Source organism: Gymnoscopelus braueri, assembly GCF_963280865.1.
Source record: "Gymnoscopelus braueri genome assembly, chromosome: 21".
NCBI lineage: Eukaryota > Metazoa > Chordata > Actinopteri > Myctophiformes > Myctophidae > Gymnoscopelus > Gymnoscopelus braueri.
This window is the reverse complement of record NC_137623.1, coordinates 28,615,365-28,642,999: the sequence shown is the minus strand read 5'-3', so window position 1 is coordinate 28,642,999 and position 27,635 is coordinate 28,615,365. Positions and strand designations below refer to the sequence as shown.

Sequence of the window (27,635 nt, the reverse complement as noted above, 5' to 3'; positions counted from 1 at the left end):
TTTATTTTTTATTAAAGTCTATTGTTGATTATTTTGATTATCGGTTTCACCCCATAACACTGCTACTGACACAATCAGTTGGTTTTCATTCTTTGTATCGTTGCTCTTCTTTCTCACCCCTAATTTGGGCATGTTGGCCCTTCGCAGGCGTCCAATCTTGGACCAGTGAGGGACCTTGCACACGTTGATCCGCTGCAGTAGGACTTCCAGGTCGAAGCCAAAGATATCGTGACCCTGACAGAAGTGAAATTGACAAATCAGTGCGTTGCCTAAATCTTACGCAATCATTTGACCTTCTGATGAAGCCATATTCTTATGCACTTGACAGTTAAGTTAAGATAATTGATTATTGATTAATCGGTCCATAATGTTTTTTGATTAGTCAATTCCATCTATGTGATTTGGAACATAATATGACAGTAAAATTAGGCTCCATTATAAGCCCCAGTCATCTTGAAATTACTTACATAACATAACCAAAACATTTGAAGTTAGTTTAGTATGGAACAAAGACAAGTAATTAAAAAAAAATCGATATAGAGGAATCTGGTCAAAAAATATATTAGATTTTATCGTCACAATACCGTATTATAATCACAATATGGATATTGAGGTATCTGGTCAAATATATAATTTTATTTTGTCCATATCAGCCAGCCCTAGTTTCATCCCTACAAAGTAAGAAGTGTCCTACTCACCACCAGGACATCAGGGTCGATTTTGTGCATCTTGGCCAGAAAGAAACCAAGCAGTGTCCTCTCTGTAGCTGCTATCTCCACCTTCCCATTCTGACACACACAAACACAGTAAACAGCAGCTCAGACATGACATGCAGACTTCTGCAGCTACACAACAGACAGTTTTTTCACGTTGTAATGTATCGAAATGAGTCACAAAATGTCTGTAGTATCTTACATTTCAAAAGATCAACAGAAACCAAAATATGAAAACCGCATCCATTAAAAAAAGTCTTTAGTGTTTACAATCCTAATGAAATAGTTGTAGCCAACAGTTTGTCATATTTATCTGACATTAGCAGCATCAATATTATGCGAACAAAGTTTTTCCCACTTCCATAGGCAAAAACCAAAAAATATATATAGATACCAGATCTACAAGCTCATAACGCCTTGCGATGCAACACGTTACAAGCTTGTATATCGTTTGTTTCCGAAGGCATGACGCTAAATAAAAGTGGTTGAACCACGACAACAACTAGGCCAGGTGATCACTCAGACAGACTCACCTTCTTCCTCACAACATCTTTGAAGTCGTAGGGGAAGATGCAGTCGCTGGGTTTACTGACCACTGAAACACAACACCACAATTGACAAGTGTAAATAAGTATTTATTTATTGAAACCAGGCTTCCGAGTACAGCTGGTAAAAGGGAAAGCGTTAAAGACATAAAGAGGAGATGAATTTCAGGATGTTTAATATATATATTAACTTATAATTAATTTAAAAAGTCTATCATATTGGAACATTTTATACACTGGCCAGCATAAAATAACACTCTTTCCTGTGTGTGTGTGTGTGTGTGTGTGTGTGTGTGTGTGTGTGTGTGTGTGTGTGTGTGTGTGTGTGTGTGTGTGTGTGTACCTGTGTTGAGCAACACAGAGTTCTTTGGTGCATTAATGAATAATATGAAATATTCTATAAATGGCTTACATCAGTATAATTTAAGGTAAATGAGGTACTGTACACTGTTGCATTGCATCATCAATGATGTTTTGAGAAAATATGACCAAATCAAGACAAAGATGGTTCATTTCGTTGCTTTCGGGAAACCTTAATTAATCACCATAATTTAAACTTTTTATGTAAATTAATGGCATATCAATTTACACCTTCAACAAAAATTCTATTACTCGTCTTTGTTCCATACTTTAATAAGTATTAACAAGAGCCTTGTGACGGAAATAATTAATTGGACAAGGTTTCCGCCAGACAGCGATGATTTACACGACACAGTGATGTCCCACTCTGCACTTGTGGGCACCGCGATCACATAATCGCCTAATCGCAATTATTTGAGAGAATCTTATTTTGCATACTTGTCATAATCGTATCCATGGTGAAACAATTTCATACATTTTCAAACATTTTCCAAAAATAGCAGAAATAGTTGATCTACAAGCTTACAACGCGCCACGATCAGCAATTTCTACTATTTTGAAAATTATTAAATGTCAGTAATTTCTTTGTATATTTAAGTTATTTATCGTATCTGCCCTGTGCAATTTTTTATTACGAAGCCTAAAAGGCACCCAGAAATTAAGTGTTAATTCATATGTTCCATTGTTCAATGCCAAAAACACAATTAATCGTGACAGCCCTACTCACCACAGAAGTGGGTCTGGTATGGCGGTCGTGGGGGGGCTTTGTCCACATGGAACTGATGATGCACTAGTGCAGCCAGTGACACGATCTGCATACACAGGGAAAGTACTACGATCAGACACGTCCTTGCATCACATGATGACTCTCTGACTGAACCTTACCTTAACCCATTTAGTCCGGTGGATTGAGGCGAAAATCGTTCACTTTTTCATAAAAGCGTGAAACTTGGTAGACTTGTACAGTTTGGGGCCCTGAACATTTTCAGATATGGAGCCATTGCAAAAACAAAAAATGAAAATGTTTTTCAAAATAGTAAAATATGGCTAATACGTTTAGGCATAAGGGGTAAGGTAAGCTAGGGCCCAGAGCATGCATGACACAACTGGTCCCTTATGTTTCAAGGCAGCCATCATTGTCATCACCAATTTGCTTACTGGCCCCAGGTTTAAGCTGTGTTTCCCAAGTCCATGACAAATATCTCTAAAACACTAAAATGTCCCAGTTTTCAACATTCACTACCAAATTGTCCCGTTAAAATAATACTTGTTTTGTGTGCTTACATAGATGTTTATCTTGTTCTAATCTATTCTGTTGAAAGGTGCAGTCACTAAGTGCTAAAATAATTGTCCCCCATCCCGATGAAACACCAGGTATAAAAAACGAAATTGACATTGTAGTGAAAACAGCCAATCTGCAAGCTCACAGTCACATCAAGATGCATTATGAACTTATATATCACTGTAGAATTATCCAGGGCCTTCCAGCGCCTGAAGTTTGCGGTTATTATTGTGATTATTATTATGTGTGTATTTCCTGCTTATTTAGGATCTTATACCGGAGTGATAGGCCGAGTTATTTTCTATATTATATATATATCAACTCCTAGAATATCTCTATTCTAGGAGTTGATACATGCTTATATGAAGGTTAATACTGCTTATTTGGAGTTATAAACTTAAGTTACAATCCGAAGGTACAAATATATACAAATTCTAAAAGCCACAGCACAGCAGTGGACTTTACACATGTCACTTAAGTGTCACATGAGGGCATGTTGATTGATTAGGTCAGATGAGGAGCTGACAGTGGCTACTGTTTAGAACAGTGCTAAAGCCTGTGTTTCCACAGTTAAGACAATACACAAGTCACATGATTAATCAACAGAAGGTTACACCTACATGGGTAGACCAAACCGATATAAATGGAGTGGATGCTCACTATCAGGACAAAGTGTTCTACGCAAGTTACCAGGGTGTTATTGCTGTTTGTAATTTTCCATTTCGAGCTCCGAGAGACTGACGGTAAGAATTGAGAGCGTGTTTACACGACGATAATATATTTCTGATATGGTTTATAGTTTTGTGTGTATATTTCATGTCAGTAATTTGTTGTTACGTTGTTGTTTGCGTTTACTTTTTTAGGTTTATAACCTGACTCTTAACTTGACTAATGGCCTACTGGCCTACTGGCTTACTGGCCATACTGGCCTAAAAGTATTAGAGTGAGACACAGGTCTGAGTTGTGTCCGCTAACTCGGTTGCTCAAATACCCTCTACAAGGAGAGATCTATTTAGTTGCATTGCTTGTGTGACTGGCTAGATAATTGTACAATCACAATGTATTCATTTCTGTGTTTTTCCATTGTAATTTTGGTGTTGATAAATTATTCTATATACTGTTTTTATGTTCTTTTATCTCATATGATTATAGCCTATAGTATATAGCCTATATCTGTTGCCAGAACCATTATAATAATTGTATGTTTTTCGCAAACAAAACAAAAACAGACTTAATTGGAAGGATTCACATTTAAACCTTTTTCAGTTAATGTAGCCACTGCCACCTTCCCGTGACTCCATTTGGGGTCCTAACCCACAGTTTGAGAACCTCTGTTTTAAATGGTATCACTGTAATCCTTAACCATCCAAATATAGATGTAGACATCACCTATTCTGTATTATCATGTTTTGTTTAGGAGATATGATGCAAAATACATAATTTGGTTATGGCGGAAAGTAAAATGGCTGCCAAGGCCACTGGGGAGTTTTTTGCGATGGCTCCATATCCAAAACTGTTCAGGGCCCCAAAGTGTATCAAGGTTCATACTTTTATAAAAAAGTGACGGATCTTCGGACAAAACCACACAGGACTACCTCACAACATCACTGAATTGGCCATTAACTATTCACCTGAACAGTTTATGATGTTGTACATGATATTATTGTAATCATTGACCATCAAAACATAGGTGTAGACATCACCTATTCTGTATTATCATGTTTGGTTTGGGAGTTATGACACAAAATACATTTGGTAATGCGGAAAGTAAAATGGCCGCCATGGCCACCAGGGGGCGTTTTTGCGATGGCTCCATATCTGAAAATGTTCAGGGCCCCAAACTGTACAAGTCTACCAAGTTTCACGCTTTTATGAAAAAGTGAACGATTCACCTAAAATGTTGTACCAATCCACCGGACTAATAGACTTTTTGGGGTGTTTAAAGTTAAATATTTCAAAAACTACAAATTATTTCAAAAAGAAAAGTACAAGCACACATGTCCACAGTAAGCTGGATTTTTTAAAGTTTGAATGGAGTTTCTAAGTGAAAGTATGTGGGAGTAGTTAGGTGCCATACTTTTGGGGGAGAATAAATAAATAGTGAAGATATCTATAGTGTGCTCGCTGCTGCGAGCTCACAACTAGAAATATTGTTCCTGAAGAAACAATGTGGGCTCGCTTTAAAGCCAAAAGTTATAAAAAATACAAATTCAGTTTGACTCTGTATCTCTGTCTTTGTGTCGTGTGTGGGTGCAGACTTGCCTCCGGTTGATCAGATCGGGGCACCCGTTATCATTCTCCTAAATGTCATCAGTTAAACGCCTACTTGAATAGCTGATGGTAGTAAGGGGATGGAGGGGTATAGGGGGCAGGAGGAGTGATGGGTGTGGGGTGCTTCCCCCTGGCTCCAGTGAGCTTGTAGATTAGCTATTTACTATGGTTTAAAGTGTGTGTGTGTGTGTGTGTGTGTGTGTGTGTGTGTGTGTGTGTGTGTGTGTGTGTGTGTGTGTGTGTGTGTGTGTGTGTGTCTGTGTGTGTGTGTGTGTGTGTGTGAGAGGGGGTATGGGGTGTGGGGGTAGTTGTGTGGGGTTATGTAGACCAATACACACCATTAGTGTTAAATTGGAGCTTGAAATTTACAAATTATTTCAAAAAGAAAAGTACAAGCACCCGTGTCCACAGTAAGCTGGATTTTTTACAGTTTGAGTTTCTAAGCGAAAGTATGTAGGAGTAGTTAGGTGCCAAACTTTTGCGGAGAATATAGAAATATTTGACAATAGCTATAGTGTGCTCGCTGCTGCTGCAGCGAGGCCGCAAATAGTGAAGACATCTATAGTGTGCTCGCTGCTGCTGCAGCGAGCCCACAATAAGACCTGAGGCCGATTTTGCAAATGCCTTCTAAACCAGTAGTTGTTTTTTTTCGTAATTCAAAAACACAATTAGTCACCCCATTGAGACTTGAAATCATGGATATATTTTTGTTTTTGTCGCATTCCTAAGCCAATAATTTGATGACCGGCAGCGGTTCCGGTAGGAGACACAAATAGTCTCCTTTGTGTCTCCTACCGGAATTGCTGCCTACCTGGCCATTGCTGGTGTCATCAAATTATTGGCTTAGGAATGCGACAAAAACAAACAAATATATCCATGAATTCACGTCTCCATGGGGTCACTAATCGACAAAAAAAAAGCATTTTTTTGGGTGAACTATCCCTTTACGATTTTTCAAAAATAGCAGATTTATTTATAACTATTATTATGTATTAATTGATTTACCCCAGTCAATTGAGTATATAGGTTTTAAGCACAGTCAAGACAGAATAATCAGATAATCTAATACTGTATAATGTATGTTGTATCATGGCACAAAGTGTGTTCTATGATGAGTGTATGTGCTTCCTAGGGGTGTGTGACCTCATTTTGGTGTGTCTTGGGGTTCTGGACCGTCTTCAGGCTGATGGACATGACCGTGACGGGTGGAAGCGGCAGGTCTTTGACCACCGTCACCAGGTCACTCCTCTGGGCCAGAGCCTCGACCTTGCACCAGCTGACCGGCTGGCTGGTGAGCTCTACAGGGGACACAAGAGAGGACAGGCCGGGTCAGCAAAGAGTGACAGGAACATTAAAGTGGGGTCAAGAACATTGTTTTCATATCATCAATGACGTTTTGACAAAATCCTGCGCTTGAGCCATGGCTGTTGTTTTGTTTACTTTGGACCAGCGTCAAGATGGCAGAAGAAGCCTGGTAGAATACGTTACATATGGTCAAAGATGGTTAATTTAGGAAGATACGCCATCCCAATTGGAGCCACTAGAGGCGAAATGGTACACAAATCCTACAAATGGTCTCCGGCGTATGACGGCAAATCCTGCGAACGTCCTATGTTTACTGGTGCTAGATCCCGCGAGTGTGTGTTGCTGTGACAGAGAAAGATTGATAATAAAGTCGATTTCCTCCTGATTTGTCGCTCTGAAAAAAACAAACATTTTAGTATGAATCTTGGGAATATTGTTTGGCTTGTGACTATCCGGTTCAATATTTAGTTCAGTGAACATGGGGCTAAAGAATGGTTCAGAAGCTGTGTTCACGTTCACTCAATAGACTCCAACCTGCGTCCAGTCTCCTAAAAAGGCTGCTGCCTACCTCACGCATATACGGGAGGTAAACCAGAGATTGTGAGTCTTGCCCTTTTTGTCTTGGTTATGGTTCTTACGTGGCGTTTTGATCTGGAGCCAGCAGGGTCCTTTGATCTTCCTGTTGAGAAGTAAGTGCTCCAGACTGGAGGTGTTGGTCCCAAACACGTGGGAAAAGGTCGCCCCCTTTAGGTCGGAGGGCAGCACAGGGAACTCTGCCTGCAATGATTGAACGAAACCATTACGTAATGATTATTCGTCGCTTATTCTATACTTTGCATCTACATGGACAGATTGAAAATAAAGTGTGTGTGTACTCACAGAATATCTGACTTCTAAGTACTCGCTTTGAGTGGGCACATCTGGGATTTCAAAGGCATAGTTCTTTTCCACTTTCTATAGACAAGAGACGCAAACAAGTCAACAATCACTTAAAAACATGTCTGCTACTACAATGTAATAAATGACACGGATTAGATGAAATCCAAACAAAATTAGTGAAGACCTTAGACTTGAACTTCATGATCTTGAACTTCTCAGAGAGGTCATTGAATTCCTGATAGACGTCCATCATTCCCACTGGCGTGTCAGACACTTCTCCTGTCTTGGGGTTCACTTTCTGTGAGACAATGACACAAGGAACCAATGAGAGAGTGCAGAGGGGAAAAAAGGAGTGGACCAACCAAGTATAGACCCTGGGGGAGTGGTTAAATGAAGGGGATAATATTTGTTATTGCTCAGAGATTACAATGCAATGTTTGGCTCACAGTTTTAACCTTTGAAACCAAGGCGATGATAGTCGGCAGTTAAATTGCTAATACCCCCACCAGATTTTCCACACAAGCTGCAGTGTATAACGTAGCCCCATGGCTTTCATTCACCATTGTTTAAGTCGCAGATGAGCTGTCCTTTCAGAGTTAAAGTGGCAACCATGTGACAGGAAGCTGGAAACTGTTACTCACATATTCTCGAGGCAGAAAGTACATGGTTCTCTCGATGTTAATGACCTTCACACAGCAGCTCACGTGCGCTTTGGCCGACTCGATCCACACCTTCCCAAATAGGTAGACCACACCTACGTAGGCCACAAAGGTAACAGGGTTAACGTTTCTGTACCTGCCTTCCGAAACCCTAAATTTGGATAAGAAATGTTGGGACTTGGTTACCCTCACCTGGTTGGCTGTACTGGTCCTCAAAGGCATCCAACCAAAAGAAACGGAACACCTGCTCTCCGTCCGGTCCCTCCACCAATGGGAGTTGGCCGGAGTCCACCTGCACTTCTGCAGGAGCCATATCGACTCCGTCCTCCTCGTCTTGTCCCCATGCACCTCCTATCCTGCTGGACCTGAGGAGGCATGCAACCAGGAAGAACTTAAACCCACCACTTAATTTATTATAATATTTTTACTTTTATAGCATTTTGGCTTTATTTTATATAGTGAGTAGTACTGTAAGTAAGCCGTGGTGAGCCATGTGGCCCATAATACAGGAGCCCATCTTCTGTTTCTGTAGCGTGAGGCGGCTTGATGACGTACAAGTACATCCCCCAGTCATGATGTACAAGTAAACCCCCAGGGCATGACGCTAGTATTAGGGATGTGAACGACTCAGTATTTATCGTATCGACGTTTTTTTTTGCTGCAAAGTAGTTGAGAGAGCGCAAACAGAGCTTTCCTTTAAGCACCACAACTGCACCCATAATGTTTACAATTTGCATCAAAACCCTAAAGATAATACAAATTTGACTTTATTTTGTATGCGTTTAATAACACGGAACACTTTAATCCATAGGCTACAGCAGCCTAACTAACGATGTCTACGTTTGACAAATTAGGAAGAACTCAGACTCCGCTCTCCTTCCCGATGCCAAATAATAGTAACACCACAACACGTTCAACAATATATAGCTATATATCCTGGCTATAAACATTGATAACATCTTATGGAGCATTCCGGTTACCTCAGCCTCAGCAAATACAAGAATGCTCGCCCCAAAACACGGTGGCCCCGGATAAAATCCGGCAACCTGGGAAAGGTCGCACCAGGTACTCCTGAGCGTAACCTAGGACGTATATGGGGGAAAGTGTGTTTTGGGGCGATCGTTCCGGTTACCATAGCGTACGTTCTCTGTCTCGTCGCGCTGTCATTGTTTTGCGACAGGGCACTCTGTATTCTGGAAATGCCATCAGCTCACGGAAGCCTTTCCCCTCGACAATGCTAATAGGCATCTTCGGCTATCATCTTGGCTGTTAAATCAGTGATCTTTTCTGCCCACCGGTCATCACAATGGTGAGGTTTCACGGTGAAGTCTGCCATTCTGCTTTGTTTGGGTGTCTTGCTTTAATGTGATTTGACATCACTGATGTTGATGTGCATACTTTGTGCTGCACAATTTGCATTGCACTGTTTTCCATTTCTTATCGTCAATCTTGACAAAATCGTCCCACACCAAAAATCGAGTCGACTTTCGACACATCTTAACTCATTGAGTGCCATTAACGTGTTTCACATGTTTTACCGCTATGGTGCAACGTGCCATTAACACCTTTACCGCCGGGCCCGTAGTTCTACGGGCCGTTAAATCCAACGGTTAAGCGCCGAGCCCGTAGTCCTACGGGCTGCGGTCTTTTCGCGCATGCGCGGTCCGGGTGCACTTTCGGAATTTTTTTGATCCACTTCCGTTTCCGGTTTGATGACAGGAAATAGAATTATTTGGGATCCGGTTTCGACGATCACGCCCGCTCCCATTCTACAGACGAAACTGAAACTCAATTCTCTTCCTGTAGTTTTTTCTCCTCGCATTTCACTGTTTAACGTAATCCGCTCTAACTCAAACATGGATGCCCCGTTTGACACGTGGTTTTCACTGGGAGATACAGGGAGATCTCGCGGATGTAAACAGACCGTTCACGGCTCAATCTTAAGGATTTTAACAAGATCTATGGCGACATGAAAAAAACAAAAAAACAACAAAAACACCTTGGCACTGGTGAGTACATTATGAGATTAACCTCTGGCGGTGGATGTGTTAATAGAAGAACTAAAAAAATATCATTATCTGAAGATTTGCAGCTCCATCCACTCCTTGTTTAACTTATAACTGAAAAAGGCTGTATCTCGCTTCCTAAGCACTTTATTTTTACTTTGAAAAAAAATATATATATCTAAAATCGTACTGGCCAGAAATAGCCAGAAATAATTCGGGCACTCAATGAGTTAACATCCCTAGTAGCTAGTATGTCGCATGGAGGTATTGGATTACATTTTTATAGTCTTTGGTATGACCCGGCCACGGAATAGAAACTCGACCTCATGATCTCAGGGCGGACATTCTAACCACAAGGCCACTGAGCTGGTTTTATATTTTTATATATATTATTTTAAGAGACAGGAAACCAAGGATAAATCTAGGACTGATATAGCATTGCAACCCGATCGCCAGAGAACTACGTATGTATGCACGGATCCAGTGCACTTCATTCCGTGGATAGTCGCCTCGGAACCCCCAAATTGCGTGCATATGTACGGCGCTCCCTTTGTGACAAAACCATTTCGGAGGCGCGCAGTCACAGGCGAACTGTCACCCCGTGAAGGACCACCGAGGGAGCTAAGGCGACCGAGTTGCCGTCCTGAACGGTGTGACGTTCGCCTGTGCCTACTCAGCGCCGTTTGAGTTATGTACCGATAGGCACAGAATCGTAAATTTTGTTGTGAGGACTGCTCTGCTTCCGGGTTTTTCCGGGTTGCGACTGGTTACGCCCACCGTGGGACTCGCCGTACATATGCACGCAATTTCGGGGTTTCTAGGCGACTATCCACGGAATGAAGTGCACTCGTTCCGTGCAATGTTACGGTAATCTCTGGAGATCAGGCTGAGCATTGCCAACACAGGTCCCAAGCCAGGGATGGAACTTGTTCAAACTATTGGGTTACATATGCTTTCTCCAATAATCACTTCAATGGACTGAGGGAAAGGGTTTTTAATAATTGATTCTTATTCCAGTAAATCTCCCATAAAACTAAGACAAACTAGAAAGACGAAAGCAGTGGTTCTCAAAGTGGGGTCCAGGGACCTTTAGGTGGTCCAAAAGGACCCTTACAGCTTACAAGTAAGGTCCCTTACAGCTTACAACTAACTCTGAGAATGTAAATGGAACCCTTACGGGTCCATTTGAATCCATTTGCACACTCTCAGAGTTATGGGGGTCCACCAAGTTTGAGAACTACTGGACTAGAGAAAATGTGTATGAAGAATGAGGACTCACAGAAGGACTGGATCCTGGGGTTCGGGTTTGGCCTCCATTTTGACCGCCTCTACAGGGACTGCAGTGGGCTCTGGCTTCGCCGGTTCTTCAGCAGAAGCTCCCTCGTCGTCCGGCCCAAACGCCACCTCCATCGGTTCGTCAAAGTCCACTCCATCAAACTCCATGCCGTCGTTCACTGAACAAGACATGCCGGGTTAGCAACAGGTATGCCACAAGAAATTGTGTGCAGAATGTGCAGTGTGCATAGTGCTTTGTTGTCACATAAAAATTTAAGAAACCCCCCCCCCCCAAAAAAAAAACGATTCCTTTTACAATCAATCGATTAGTATGATTTACTATTGCACTCCTAGTGTGTATCACAGAGAGAGAGAGAAAGAAATAAAGAGTGAATGATCAAGGCAGAGTATCTAGCAAGAAGGACAGCGGTAGGTATCCATTACCCTCCTCCTGGTCTGGCTCTTCCACTTTCACTTTCTTGCGCTGTGCTGGGGGGACCGGGGCAGAGGGAGGTGGGCGGGCTACTGTCCTGGGTGTCAGTTTGGCAGGGGACGGCCGAGACGATTTGAGCTTTGGTCCCACGGCTGAGGGCGATTCCTGCCGTTGAGAGAAATGACAATGGTTTTCTTCATCGTTTGGTTCATAGTTCTCAAATCAGCCATGAAATTAAGTCTGTAAATGTATGTTAAGTCCCGTACCTTCAACATCTGTGGTTTGGTGGCGAACGGGTTCATAGGAGAACCGAGGGACTTCTTTTTCTTTAGGGTGACCACTGGAGGGGTCAGAAGAGATGGCTTCTGAGAGGGGGAAAAGAAATGTCACAAGATAAACTAGGTGTATTGGCAACTGGATGGGTTAACCAAAACAAAACCACTTAAGATGGGAACATCAAAGCCAGATTTGGATGAACATGAGTAATTGCGTGATACAGGTGATGTATTTATCGAACAATATTTGTCATGACTGGTAGCACTAAAAACTAATATTCTGACTACTACTGAATTAATGAAAACTTTAATGCCCCAACGAGAATTTGTCTTGCACACAGAAGAGCAACACGTTTCATAAAGGACGGTAAAAAGTTAAAGTGCAAATAATAAAGACATCTCACCAATTGAGATACTTGGAAACATAGCATTGTATAATACTGCGCAGTAACAACCATGGATCAATTCAGCGACACTAGCAATGAAATATTGTAGTCACACAGTCTAAAGAAATGAAAAGTGCAGAGTAAAAGAAGGATCTAATCAGACACGGGAGCTGAAGGATGTCAAGGCTCTTTATGTTACAACTTAACGTCAACAATCGTACTTGTACAATGTATTGGATCTAACTCGGAGGGGCGGGAATCTACGAGAGGCAGCCAGGTAGTGAGCGTTGCATCAAAGATAATTTTCCCTTGGAGCATGTGATATTTAGATGTTGTCCCGTTCACCCAGCCCTAAATAGAGCTCACACATAAGGTTTAGTACTAGTCATACTGTACTACACAGTACACAGCACGTGTTTGAACCTCTGAACTCTTAAAGGGGTAGTTCACCCCCCAAATAACTTTTTTTCTATTGATTACTCACCCCATGGAACCTTGAATTCATGGATATTTATTTGTTTTTGTCGCATTCCTTCCTTTATTATTTGATTATAATAAATTTAGCCCCATTGATTCCGGTAGGAGACACAAATGCATTTGTGTCTCCTACCGGAATCAATGGGGACACATTTATTATAATCAAATTATTGGCTTAGGAATGTGACAAAAACAAAAAAATATCTATGAATTCAAGGCTCCAGATGGTCAGTAATCAATAGAAAAAAAGTTATTTTGGGGGTGAACTACCCCTTTAACCCTTTAAGACCGGGAACGCGTCTGTGTCATTTTTGATTTCTTTGGCTACTCAAAAACAGCAGATATACAAGCTCATAGCGCGGCACCGAGTGCCGCACTACGAGCTTGTAGATCTGCTATTTTTGCAAAAACATTTGTGCAAATCTTTTAATAAACGTTGGAGCACCACTGATATAGCAACATACGTTTTTTCAAAAAAAACTGTTAGGATTTAGAAGACATTGGTGGAATATATTCAAAGATTTGCAAAAATGTTCACAATTTTTCAAAAATAGCAGATCTACAAGCTCATAGCGGTGAGCTTGTAGATCTGCTATTTTTGAAAAGCCAAAGAAATCTTAAGTGACATAGATGCGTTCCCGACTTGAATGGGTTAACTGACCCTGATGACACGTGCACAATGTGCACAATGACACAAAGACTGACCTCAGAGCGCAGGTCCTCTAGGAGGTCTCCCAGTAAGTCGTCTTTGGACAGGTCCACGTCTTTCTGCAAGAGACACAATCGATCGCATCGTCAGACAAAAGCGGAGCAAGAGCCACACAAAAAGAAAAAACAAGGTGCATATATTCTGTGTCACAAAACTAACTGTTCCCAGTAATTTTGGCAGCGATTCAAATATAAATTTCATATTTATGCGATTGCCAACTTTTTTTTCAAACACGATGATGTGACAAAGTGACAAAGACTGAACACAACCATTTGTTCAGGGTATAACAGGTAAAAGCACTACAAAACACCTCAGAGACACTTTAACACACACCTCAGCTGGTTTCCTGACATTGCTGTTCATGAAGAGGTTCTTGATGGTGTTGGGTTTGGCGACAGGAGCTTTCTTCAGGTTTTTCTTAGAGTCCTTAGCGCCTGCTTTGCCCGCTAACACATCAGACACGCACAAAACAATGTACTTGTACGTATCAAGGATGAATAATGAAGACACATTTTGAGAACCACTGCAGTGTGCAAACAAACAACAAACATTGACAAACACAGCCTTGGTTGTTCACCTTTGCCTTTTTCTGCAACATCGTCAGCCAGATCATCATCAAAGATTTCCCTTCCGTCCTCCACATACCCCGTTCCATCTGAGACAGCAAGAGAGACCGACAGAGAGGCATTTGTTACATTATTCATCACTTAAGTTGATACAAACAAAATATATACATCATTATTCATTCATATTTACCTGTTATTTTGTTCATGCACAACTAATCTATATTTGGTCCCCTCCTTTTTTTCCCTCTACACTAAATCTATTCGCCAAAACTAGCAGAAATGATCTTCTATTTTCGCCTTATATGACATGCCCAGATTAGGGACGCTAAGGTTCATGTGGTTCATTGACAGAGAGAGAGAGAGAGAGAGAGAGACAGAATAAGAAGGAGAGAAGATTCAGTCACCACACAACCCACATTGATTTACGATAAGCTACGCCTCACCGTCATCAATGATCCAGTCATCATCTTGTCTGTCTCGCACCATCCTTGAGTACTGGTCCTCAGACACCTCCTCATAGACACTGCTAATATCCTCCACCTGGAAAATATGCCAGCACACACACAGGTTGGCTATACATATAACCAGTGTATCAATAGAATAAGCATACATTTGCACAATACATTTATCTGCATCTCTGTATGCATGCTTCTTTCATTCATGCAGATATTCATGCATGCACATCAGGCCTGGAATTTTGTCATTTTAGGGGCATGGCCACTTGGCCTTTGGTGATGTCCATTTTTGAGGGCACAAGGGCCACATGCCAGTGCAGGAAGGCCATCAAATAAAACAAGATTTTAGTCCATTGAAAGAATTAATTGAATTTAAGGGTTAAGGATGATTTTAAATTTAATATGTAGACTATCTGCAGTGAAATAAATAAACTATGGTATTTACAATCTGACCCATGCTCAGCCCTGCACCAATCAAAGGATCACTGGATTGGTTTAAAGATGGGGAATTCAGAATCTCAACAAAAGCCACTGGTGTCTACATGACAAGAAAGAGACACTGGTGTCTACATATTGCCAAGAAAGAAACAGAGGAGAAAGTGGTACAGTCAGCTTAGGGCATGCCATTCTTTTGAGATGCACATACAACACACTCAGGACCTCACCTCATATTTGACCTTCTCCCCTTTCTTGGCTTTCCTGATCTGCTCCAGTGCAGACTTCCTCCCCACTTTCTCCTTCTTCTCTCGCCTGGATCTGGAGGAGGCGAGACCACCTCCTGCGGCGTCACCTGGGGCGGACCGGAAGAGCCGAGACATGTGTGACATTATGGCATACATACGGACATAGATTTCTGCGAGCTAAAGCCAACTCTGCTTTTTTTCTTTATAACCTAGAAACAGCTGCAAAATGTTATGTCTGACATATCTGAGCACTGTGTGCACTGCAGCCATCAACTGGGTGAAGCTGAAACTGAATTTCTTTACTGAATTAACAAAGGTCTTCCCTGGCCGCAAGCAGCTTAGATGCATCTGTGCAGTTTGGAAACAGGTGGCAGGCACCCGGGCCATTTCACTTGGAAAGAATCTTGGCTGTACTGAGTTTATTGACAAAGACAACAACTGTAGGATTTTTTTTAAGACAAAGCCTTGACTTAGACAAAGAGGATAACCCAGTCTACCCGTACAGGTGCAATATTTTGGAGTTTATCGTCATTTAATATATTGTCATTTAATACAATCAGACAGGACTTTTCTGTTTCATGAATGGGCTGTCAATGGAGGGGGGCTTTACCAGGCTAGGTCTCCACCTACATACAGCTATTTTGTTGTTAAACGTAACAGTACAAATGTAATCCCAAACCTCAGCTATTGTAACGACAACCCCCCAAACTATCCTCTATGTCAGTGGTTCTCAAAGTGAGGTCCATGGACCCTCAGTGGTCCTTGGGGGTCCAAACAATGGACCCTTACAGCAGGTTTTTAAAGTGGGGGTCCAGGGACTATACCTGGGTTCCTTGTGGGGTCCAAATAATGGTCCCTTAAAGGTCTGTACAAATGGAACCAAATGGACCCTTTCTGTCCATGTTATTTAATTTATTGTGTACGGTCTCAGAGTTATGGAGGTCCTTGACATTATGAAGTGAGAGAACCCCACTCCTCATATATGCATGCTGTTCATTCTATTGCTTGGCTGTAGCTTCTTAGCTAGTTTCCACTATGCTGTGATGCTCACTCTGACTCACCTCCCTCCGCATCCTCCGTCTCTTTCTCTGGGTTGGACACCGGAGCCATTAGTTTATTTTCAGCTTATTCACACTTTATTCGCCGCTTTTTCAACCCTGTCTCGTAAATAATATACGACGACACAACAACAGAGCATTCCGCGCCAAATCGCCTTGACGCCAGTTCCCGGGGAAAGTCATACGCAGGATGTGACGCAGTCGACTGTCAGCCACTTATTTTATTGAAGGGTAATGTCTACATCCCATAGGCCGGGAGGATGATCGCGTTGTGATTGGTTAATTCGTTAACAGCTTGGTGTCAACGGTTGCCAGACAACCAACTAGCAGTGGTGGAAAATAACTAAGTACTGTACTTCAGTACAATTTTGAGGTACTTTTACTTTACTGGAGTATTTCCAATGTTCTATACTTATTCTTCTACTCCAGACCACTACATCTCACAGACAAATATTGTACTTTTACTCCACTACGATTATTTGAAGACTTTAGTTACTAGTTACTTTGTAGATTTATATTATTATTACAAAACATAAATTATCCACTTCAGCCCTATTTAAACTTAATAGCTATTTTCAAAAGATTTTTTTTTTTTTTTAAGACAGTAACTTGCAATGGGACATTCTGCATGATGAGTACTTTTACTTTAAGTATATTTTTATGCCAATACTTTTGTACTTTTACTCAAGTACATTTTTAATTCTGGACTTTTACTTTCTACATTGCAGTATTGATATTTGTATTTAAGTTTTATTTATTTTTACTTTTACCACCACTGCCAACTAGCCAATGGCAGCCCGACCATCGCTCCAGGCTATGGGATAGTAGGCTCTACACTGCTCCTCGATTATCTGCATTCTGCAGTCTGCACGCATGATGTCGCTGTTGTACAATATCAAAATAGAGAATGAATACTGGAACGTGTTGCTGCAGTGCATTGTTGTGACTTGTCTTCCGTCAGTGTATTCATTTAACTTAATCAGTGGTGTAAAGTAACTAAGTACATTTACTCAAGTACTGTACTTAAGTGCAATCTTGTGGTTTTGTTTTTTACTTTACTGGAGTATTTCCAATTTTCAGTACTTTTACTGCTACTCCAGTGCTCCACTACTACATCTCAGAGGCAAATATTGTACCTCCTCTACAATTATTTGAAAACTTTAGTTACTAGTTACTTTGTAGATTTGTAGATGTTTATTATTATTACAAAACATACATAACCAATTCAGCCCTATATACATTTGGGACAAAATAGCGATCTACAAGCTGACAATGTGTCGCGATGCAATGCATTTTGAGCTTGTAGATCTAATATCTGTGTGTGTGTGTGTGTGTGTGTGTGTGTGTGTGTGTGTGTGTGTGTGTGTGCATGCGTGCGTGCGTGCGTGCGTGCGTGTGTGTGCGTGCGTGCGTGTGTGCGTGTGTGCGTGTGTGTGTGTGTGTGTGTGTGTGTGTGTGTGTGTGTGTGTGTGTGTGTGTGTGTGTGTGTGTGTGTGTGTGTGCGTGTGTGTGTGTGTGTTTCCGACATGAATTGGGAAGCATTGCCTGCTTATCCCAATTAAACCGTGTTTCCATGGCGACCTAGTTGGACTTTTCCAATTGTTTGGTGTGCTGTCCCAGATTGGAGGATGAAAGGGCGTCGAGGCGTGGTGTCTGCTGGGACCCCCCCCCCCCCCCAATTATGACAAAACCATCATACAAAGGCTGTGCTTGTTGCTGTGACTGCCCCCCCACTGCCCCGCCCCTCTGGGCTTTTCAATACACTACTTTAGTTATTTTGTTGCAATCAACAGTGGTGGACACTGACAGTAGAAGTGACATTTACTTGAGTACTGTAAGTATATATATTTTTTGTTTTTTTGGCAAGCATAATTTTGACTTTAAATTTGCTACATTTTAAATATATACATTTCTAAGGAAGGGACTCATGGGACCCAAATGTACAAAAATATATTAGGAATGAACGACTTGAGCCCTATTTCAAAATAGCCGATCTACAAGCTCACAATGCCTCGTGGTACAATGCATTGTGAGGTTGTAGATCTGCTATTTTCACACAAAAAAAATGTTTGTCCACAAAAAAAAAAGGCATGGGTTTCCGAGGCTACCACTAACTAGCCTGGGACCAGACGAATCTGCCAGTGCAAAAAGAAAATGCAGTGATATAGAGTCTGGCCACTATAGTCCACCACTGGTTGCAATCAATAACATGTTGTCCCCTGGAAATAGCTTTCGGATAATATTGAACACTTTATCTAGGGCTCTCATGAACATGAAGCTATAGCTGACATGTGTTGCCTTTTAGGGCCAGTACACATTACACAATACAATCAATCACCATAACTTAACTCTTTGAGTGTCAAAATGGAACCAGCTGCAATCCAGAACGTATGGTGAATATACAACTTTTTAAATGAATCAACCAATCTGTATGGTACAATACTTAGTAGCTGCATGTTCAGTGGTTGGAGGTGCATCATGGTCTCCCTGCTCTTCCATTGACAAATGTAGACCCTGGTGTTGCCGGGTAGGACACCTACTGGTTGACAAACTGCCTGAAGCTCATGAGCACAATATCTCCCCTGGTCAAGAAAGAGGGGATTCTCCCATGCTGGATACTGGGGTTCGAATCTTGGGTAGGTTTAAATAGGCCTATATGATATAGGCTTATTTAAACCTAAATGTAGGCATGTAGTTAGTTAGATATAGGCTATATCTAACTAACTACATGCCTACATTTACATACTGACACATATTGATCATGACACATATTGATCATCAGTACATATACATTCCCTTTTTTACTGGTGACATATTGCACATGATAGGCTATTCATATGGTCCGAGTGCCGACAGCCAGGTCAGTCCCATAGGGTCAGTCCATAGGTCTATAAGTCTATTTATATACAGTATGCCTAGCTATGCATTTTCATTCGGTGACAGAATGCACATGACTATGCAGTGATGGAAGAAGTACTCACATGTTTTACTTAAGTAAAAGTATCAATGCTGCAATGTAGATATACTCTGTTACAAGTAGAAGTCCTGTATTCAAAAGTATAAGCATTAAAATATACTTAAAGTAGCAAAAGTAGAATTACTCAAGTTCAAAATGTATACAAAATATTTTGAAAATATTGAACGGCTATTTTCAAATGGTCAAAATATATATAGGGCTGAAGTCGTTAGTGTGTTTTTTGTATTAATAATCAAAATCTACAAAGTAACCAAAGTTTTCATATAATTGTACTGGAGTAAAAGTACAATATTTTCCAAGATGTAGTGGGGTATAAGTGGGGTACAATGAAAATTGTAAATACTGAAGAAAGTTAAAAATACCTCAAAATTGTACTTAAGTACAGTACTGGAGTACATGTACTTAGTTACTTTAAACCACTGTAACTATGCCTCTATTTCTATGTTATACATTATGTATTGACCAACTCAGGTGCAGTGGGCCAGGTTGTGATTTCAAATTGTCTTTTATATTGTTCTCATTCTATTCTTATACCCTTATCATTATTTCATCTTTACTGCTGTGCTGCTATGACAACTGGATCCCTGATTCCCTGGACACACACACACACACACACACACACACACACACACACACACACACACACACACACACACACACACACACACACACACACACACACACACACACACACACACACACACACACACACACACACACACACACACACACACACACACACACATGAATGACATGAAACGTATGGATTGGAGGCAGCTTTAAGTACAGTGACTGGCAGTCTGGTCTTGGAGGGCCAATCAGGACAGGCCAGTGAAAGCAGGGGGGGGCGGTGTTTGTGGATGCTGCACGTGGTGCTGCTGCTGAACCAAAGATACATTGTGTCTGTGTCTGTGACTGACGGAGCAGCAGTAAACTGACACATACACTGATATTATTTCCTGTGTAGGACATCATCATCATCGTCATCATCATCATCATCATCGGCATCATCATGGTGAAACAAAGGTGCACCAGAACACGTTCCAGACACACAGCGACTGTTATTCCTCAATGTAGGAGGAGTCTACGCAAGGTAAGACAGTAGTTGTGCTCATTAAAAAAAGATGTCCTTGCTTCTATTTATAAAAAGCTGCATACGTTGCCTTGTCTCAGCCTATTAACAGACTACCTCAAAATATAGGCTAACTATAAGTAAAGCTGTTTAAAAGTTTGTGGCTTCAAACAGTGTTGATAGGAATTGCTGTTTGAGAAAGTTATTTTGTTTCATTTTTTTAAACATGTCTTAATAAATACTTAGGGTTAGGGTTAGTCATACTTGATTCATTTGATTATGTCTGAAGGTCGTTAACATTAATTGCCAATTCCAAATGATAGGAATTGATTTGATTGATTTGAACATCATATTTTACATCTACAATATACAAAACATTATAAATCAACAGTCATATTTTGACCAGGTCACTGAAAGAAACCTAGAGCCCTTGATGCCCCCCATTGACCTGATAACAGATGAAGTCACTTTCAAGTTATGTAAGCTTCTGACAGGTGTGTACACATTTGTACGCTGGAATATGTACATATTTGTGTGGGTAACAAGTCAGTGTCATTGTAAGGAGATGTCCCTCTCATTAACCCAGTCACCCCGGGAATGCATCTACAAATCGCAAATTCTAAATCCTAACTGTTTTCTGAAAACCGTATGTTGCTGTAATATCAGTGGTTCTCAAACTTTTTCATGTCAAGGCTCCCCAAAATTATATGTATTTGGTCGTGGACCCCCATCTCAAAATATTTAGTTCCGGGGACCCCCAGAAGCAAAGATTTGAGTTACAAGTTTATTTTTTTTTCAAAAATAGCAGATATACAAGCTCATGATATGAGCTTGTAGATATCCAAAGTATAAATTAATGGCTATAGCTAAAATCTAAAATGACACAGATGCGTTCCCGGTCTTTATGGATTAAAGTTCATTTCAGTTCAACTGCTGTCAAAGCACTGACTTAAATAAGTGTTATTCCACCTATTATATTATGTATTATTATTATTATTATCATTATTACATCTATTATTATTATTATTATTATTATTATTACAATTATTATTATTATTATTATTATTATTATTATTATTATTATTATTATTATTATTATTATTATTATTCAATTCAACACGTGGGAGAGGAAAAAAAACTAAACCGAGAATCACGGTCAAAATCTCAGCCATGGTGGAAACACAGTGATGCTCGGTGCTGTCTCTCACTTATGGTGCTATGGCCAGCACGGCCAATCCCGGCCCTTCATGCAAATGAGGAGGCCGCATCCGCCGTTTGATTGGAGGGCAGCGTCGTCTCCCACTCTCCCTTCTCTCCTCTCCTCCGTCGCCATGGCGAGGAGGGCTCCTACTAGGGGACTTGTCTGCTGCTGCTGCCGCTGCTGCTGTGTCTGGCCTACAACGGGCGAGGGCTCACTCTGCTAACGAGAGGAGGAGGAGGAGGAGGAGGGGAGGGGAGGGGAGAGAGGGCGGGGGCTTAGAGGAGGAAGAGACAGAGAGGAGAGAGAGAGTGAGAGAGAGAGAGAGAGAGAGAGAGAGAGAGAGAGAGAGAGAGATAGACGGAGTGTGCTGAGGGAGGGAGAGAGAGAGGCTTCGTCTCACTGATGCTGAGTCACATACGGGGGGACCACCAGAGCCCTACCCCGTGAATCTTTGGGAATAATGGAGGAGCTAGAACACACGTGCCCCCATCCGCGGACGGTAGGGCGTTAGCTTAGCCGATGTGTGTGTGTGTGTGTGTGTGTGTGTGTGTGTGTGTGTGTGTGTGTGTATGTGTGTGTGTGTTTGTGTGTTCGTGTCCTTGAGTGTTTTGTATGTGTGAGAGAGAGAGAGAGAGAGAGAGAGAGAGAGAGAGAGAGAGGGGGGGACAAAGAGGCTTGCTTGTTACGAAACAGTCCCCTTGTACCATGTGCTACTGAGATGCTCAGAATGCTGAGTGGTGTGCTTGCAAAGGTTGTCCGAAGGAGAGCAGTTTGAGCGATATTTGGGAATTGCTTTGACTGTCTACATGAGTGAGTGTGTGTGTGTGTGTGTGTGTGTGTGTGTGCGTGTGCGTGTGCGTGTGCGTGTGCGTGTGCGTGTGCGTGTGCGTGTGCGTGTGTGTGTGCGTGTGTGTGTGTGTGTGTGTGTGTGTGTGTGTGTGTGTGTGTGCATGTATGTATGTATGTGTGTGTGTGTGTCTGTCTTTGTGCATGTCTAAGGGGTTGACACGGTTGAAACAGTCCAGCACGAGGGCACACGGTGAAAGCACAAGGACAGAGAAAAGGGGCGATATTGCTTGCTCCTCCATAGGACCTGCAGTATATTCTGATGCATTGTCTGTGATTCTACTCTACTGTACCCATTTCACCTGTCCGAATAACTCCTTCATTTTCTCCGCCTTTCCCGTTCCTGTCCACACCAAAACATCCATCATCATCATCATCATCGCCTAACTCCTTTTTCCGTCCCCTATCTGCTTCCCCCTTCTCTCTCTCTCTCTCTCTCTCTCTCTCTCTCTCTCTCTCTCTCTCTCTCTCTCTCTCTCTCTCTCTCCGTTTGCCTGTGTCACTTTCTCGTCATTGCTGTTTTTTTTTTGTCTCTCTGCTTCATTCTATCCTGTGTTTCTAGCGTTCCATGTTTTTTCCAGGCTAATCCTTCCTTCCTAATGGCAGATGTTGCACAGCTTGAGCCGGTGCGGGCTTTACTGAGCACGCTCGCTGTGTTCATCCTGATAGGCTGGTGGTTCTGGTGCTAGCTTGTGTATAAAGCCAAGTCTGAAGTCTGCCATCTGCTCTTTGTTGACTATCGAACCGTCAGCCCCTCCCCTGCTCACCTTGCCCACTGTATCATGGGTAAAAATAAAGTGTTAGCTCAGAGCATCACCATAGTAAACTGTTTTGCTCTTTTGGGTCTCGAGCTAAAATGTTTGGGATTTAACTGCCTTGGTTGGTCTGTGTTCTGCTTATAGAAAATGACAGGATAAAAAAAAGCACTATTGTGTTTCATGGTTATAACTTTTGCCACTGCTGAGGTGACAACCTGTTGTGGAAATTCAACATTTCCTCGGTGAGAGAATGAAGAGTTGATACTGAAATACATTTTTGGTAGATTTATTCAATACAAATGAAGACAATAATATGACAATAATTATGTAATTTAATGATGAGAAATATAACAATGAGAAAATAAGTGTAAATAATAGGAAGGAAAAGAGAAAGGTGATGGAAAGAGATGGAAGAAGGAAAGGTGGACATGGTTCAGTTGCCTCGGAAGGAAACAGGAGTCACCGACCTGGATATTGGGGCAGCTTAAATACAGATTCTACAATATACATACACATTGTTACGATATTTCTGAGGACTGACATCCCCCTGTCTGTCCAAAAAGATGTGTTCTCAGCACTTGAGTATGGCAGGTAAATTCTGCCTGACTTTGAAATGTGCTGCTCCACGCTCAGCCACTGAGAGCGGAGACACTCCCCTGACCAACTATGAACATGTGTTCCATTCTCATCAGAATCAGAATCAGAATCAGTTTTATTGTTACTTTCATAAAATCATAATACACACTAGGCATACAAGGGAGCAAAATACCGTTCTCCACAACTCATGGTGCTTGTCACATTTAAAAACAACAGACACATTGAAAAGAGGAAAAGGTAGTGAGAGAGGGGGCACGGTGGCACAGTCGGTAGTGCTGTCGCCTCACAGCTAGAAGGTCCTGGGTTCGATTCCCGCAGGGGACGCTGTGGGCACTGGGGGTGTGTTCTCTCCTCCGCGTCATCAGTGCCCATACCCTAGGTGGCGAAAGGGCCTTTCTGTGTGGAGTTTGCATGTTCTCCCCGTGTCTCCTAGCGGGTAGGTACCCTCACAAAAACATGCAGTAATCCTGGTCACTATACTGCAAAGGGAACTGGTTGGAATAACGTGTTCCTTCCACGCGCTACGTCTAACCAGGGAAACTCTCCCCTGTCAGGTGACAAGAAGGTCAGTTGGCTCTAATGCATTGAAGGAGGCATGAGCTCGACCCTGGCCTCCCTAGGTTGGCAGAGGGAAGGTAGTGCCCAGGATTACATAGACAATTGGCACTGGGTGTAAAAAATAGGGTTACAAAATCGTGGGATAAAAATGTAAGTTAAAAAAAGAAAAAAGGTAGTGAGAGAGCAGACAGCATTGGTAAAAAAAAAAACGTGAGTGCAATGTAGATACAGTACTATTCAAAAGTGATATTCATCTCAAGATGTTAGTTTTAGGGGCAGTATATATCATCAACTGAGAATGGCCTACTGCTATATGCTCCTTGCGTTTATAAAACCTTGTAACTTCGTCGTCTTGCTGTCTGGGTCTGCCTGGTTGCCTAGAGAGGAATAGCTACTTAACTTGCTGTATGAGCCTGCTGCTTAGTAACTACACTGAGGGTCTACTAAGACAAATGATCAGACTCCTTTACTTTCCTTGCTAAGACATTACATTCAGACACAGCAGCATACAGTGACAGTCATATATTAACCGGAGTAAGATGAATACTAAATCAATAATCAATAAATCAATATTCTAAAAGGAATATATTTGCCAGACCCAAGGGGTCGGGCTTACATGAGGCTTTGTATCTGTTCCGTCCATACATGGGCAGGGGTCATTTGTCCCCCGGCCCCAGCCAAAAAAGTCTGTCCCCCTTTCGTCCATACATGGGTATCTGTTTCGTCCATACATGGGCAGGGGCCATTTGTCCTCCGGCCCCAGCCAAAAAAGTCTGTCCCCCTTTCGTCCATACATGGGTATACACAGGCTGACACGTCATGTGAAGTCCGGCTTAGCCGTGACGTAGTGCATGTTTTGTACCTGTTTCCTCCATGTATGGAGGCTTTGTACCATGAGGCTTTGTACCTGTTTCGTCCATACATGGGCAGGGGCCATTTGTCCTCCGGCCCCAGCCAAAAAAAAGTTTGTGACGTCCCCTTTCGTCACAAACTATTCATGACATCATGAACTTCAGTTATAAAGTGGTTTGTAGGTGTGTTACATACTAGGACTTCATTTTGGGTCTGGCAGAACCAGGTCTCCTGGTCTTGTTCCATTACACTTCCATGAGCATTTTTATGTTCCCATTATGGAATTATTGTCATGGACGGACAATGCACGAGACCTGAAAACCTGGACCATTTAAAGACAACTGATACTGAAATGTTAAGCAAGATACTACTGCTTGTTTTCAGAGTCACCTGCTCGAAACCAAAGCTTATATTATTCCAATGACAACATCATTGAGTATTCTGGCTGCCATCTCGTGTACCAGTTAAATAACCTTTAACTGAGGTGCTGACTTGACTCATAGATCCAGGTCTAATGCTATACATTTAGGGTTTGGTGTTTCTGCCTTGTCTGTTGACTGAGGCTGACCATGTTTCCAGAGACCGGCTGATTTGGATATCTTAATTTAAATGCATAGGTGGATTGTGAGACATTAAGGGCCCCTGGGCACAGACCAGGGACCCCCCAGCAGGTACAGGATCTACAGGGCACTTGCATACTGTAGGCCACATTGGTTCTCAAAGTGGGGTCCTTGAGGGAGTTCCAGGGGATCCCCAGCTAAATGATGGATAGTTAGGAACCAAATGGACCCATTATGGGTCTGTAACTCTGAGAGTGTACAAATGGAACCAGACATGCACTTAAAAGGTATAATGATGGTTTCTTCTACCAAGTGAATGTTTAGGCTATTCCGTTTTTTTCAGTAGGACTTTTGGGGCTCTGTGATCGACATGAATGACTAACCCCTTTGACAAGAAGAAATGCAAAGTTAATAACAGCGGCAATTCACACAAAGGCTCTGGCTTAGGGGCCCTCTGAGCTATTGGGCCCCTGGGCCTGGGCCCGGTAGGCCCATGCCGTAATCCACCCCTGCTTAAATGACGTCAGATGTTTGTCTTTCTCTCTGACTATCTTAGCCTGTATTGCTACGTTCTCTCTGATTCTGCAAACAAATGGGGTGAACTGGCAATATGGGGCGTGGCTTCATTTAATTTAGTGAAACATTATGGAAAGTGTTTAAAAAAAAAAAGAAAATAAATCACAGCCAGGCGCCTCTTCCAGTTTAGTTAATTCCTCAGAGGCCTTACTGTATGATCTACTATAGAGATATATCCCAGGCGGTGCGGACACACAAACACAAGCACACGTTGGGATCAATAGCACTGAGTGCTTGCCCTGTCCATCCCCAAATCAATAGTTGTGATAACGACTTGGCACCAAGCTCTGGTCAGTACAGTAACTGAGCTGGGCTTGGGAAGCACACATGCTGTGATATAAACATGCTGTGTTTATCTTGATTTTTCTACTCTCTACTCTTACCTGTACCTAACCTGAATTTCCCCACGGGGATCAGTAACTTACCACCAAGGGAGAGAGTGACATTTATAACGTTACCCCATCCCTCTCCTCCGTTGCTCTCACTCTTCGTTTCTCTACAGCCTGATTTATATTATACCACCTGATGTGCTGTCATTTCTCCACCCTCTCCTGTTCCTCTCACATCATGTCAGGGCATTCTGCTGTGCATAGTGCGCGCCTGCATGCTGCTGCCGCCGTGGGTGTTTGAAATGTGTGGGTTTTTTCTTCTGTTCACACATTTCTTTATTGTTTCAGTTCCTCTTGTGCCAAACTCACAATTTCAAATGGTACTGTTTCTCTGCATTCCATAAGGTTCAGTCCTTTTTAAGAAGCTGATCATTATCATAAAATACTTGTTGGTGGTCCCAGCCAGGGAACTAAAAGTCATCTCTAGCTCATCTGATGATTCTCATCTGTCTGTCTGTCTGTCTGTCTGTCTGTCTGTCTGTCTGTCTGTCTGTCTGTCTGTCTGTCTGTCTTAGACTCTAACAGAGCCAGCCATCTTTGCAAAGGAGACCAGCTGTGAGTGTCATGCTCCCCATGAGAGACTAACCATCGCCCAAGCCCGCTTAGGAACCCCGGGTAGGTTTCTCCTCCCCTTGATTCTCCTCTCTCTGTTTCTTATCGACTCACTCCTGACTCTTCTTTCACCATTTCCAACCTATTCATTGGATCTTTGCATGTGTGTGTGTGTGTGTGTGTGTGTGTGTGTGTGTGTGTGTGTGTGTGTGTGTGTGTGTGTGTGTGTGTGTGTGTGTGTGTGTGTGTGTGTGTGTGTGTGTGTGTGTGTGTGTGTGTGTGTGTGTGTCTGATTGGCCAACCCAACCCATTAGCTTCACAGATTGTTCAAGCTTTGTATCACGTTTGTGCCGCTGCACC

General features: G+C 42.1%; 2 protein-coding genes across 3 annotated transcripts in view; one reads left to right on the top strand and one right to left on the bottom strand.

Moving 5' to 3' along the window:
- Nucleotides 1–16,496, bottom strand: part of pola1 (polymerase (DNA directed), alpha 1) — an 81,984-nt gene extending 65,488 nt beyond the window's left edge. Inside the window, exons 1-19 of the mRNA XM_080418164.1 lie at nt 16,341–16,496; nt 15,262–15,386; nt 14,585–14,681; nt 14,153–14,230; nt 13,909–14,021; nt 13,572–13,634; nt 11,995–12,093; nt 11,740–11,893; nt 11,300–11,474; nt 8,207–8,379; nt 7,997–8,109; nt 7,540–7,653; nt 7,356–7,430; nt 7,115–7,253; nt 6,315–6,469; nt 2,346–2,430; nt 1,247–1,308; nt 699–788; nt 118–234 (exon numbers count right to left, since the gene is read on the bottom strand). Of these exons, the coding sequence (XP_080274290.1) occupies nt 118–234; nt 699–788; nt 1,247–1,308; nt 2,346–2,430; nt 6,315–6,469; nt 7,115–7,253; nt 7,356–7,430; nt 7,540–7,653; nt 7,997–8,109; nt 8,207–8,379; nt 11,300–11,474; nt 11,740–11,893; nt 11,995–12,093; nt 13,572–13,634; nt 13,909–14,021; nt 14,153–14,230; nt 14,585–14,681; nt 15,262–15,386; nt 16,341–16,389 (2,076 nt within the window). The 5' untranslated portion in view covers nt 16,390–16,496. The remainder of the gene's footprint in view (nt 1–117; nt 235–698; nt 789–1,246; nt 1,309–2,345; nt 2,431–6,314; nt 6,470–7,114; nt 7,254–7,355; nt 7,431–7,539; nt 7,654–7,996; nt 8,110–8,206; nt 8,380–11,299; nt 11,475–11,739; nt 11,894–11,994; nt 12,094–13,571; nt 13,635–13,908; nt 14,022–14,152; nt 14,231–14,584; nt 14,682–15,261; nt 15,387–16,340) is intronic.
- A 5,468-nt stretch (nt 16,497–21,964) lies between these two features.
- LOC308076705 (choline-phosphate cytidylyltransferase B-like) overlaps nt 21,965–27,635 on the top strand; it is an 11,743-nt gene continuing 6,072 nt past the window's right edge. For both annotated transcript variants that reach the window (XM_080417138.1, XM_080417137.1), the window contains exons 1-2: nt 21,965–22,086; nt 27,239–27,338. In XM_080417138.1, coding sequence (XP_080273264.1) covers nt 22,048–22,086; nt 27,239–27,338 — 139 coding nt within the window. In that variant the 5' untranslated portion in view covers nt 21,965–22,047. The remainder of the gene's footprint in view (nt 22,087–27,238; nt 27,339–27,635) is intronic.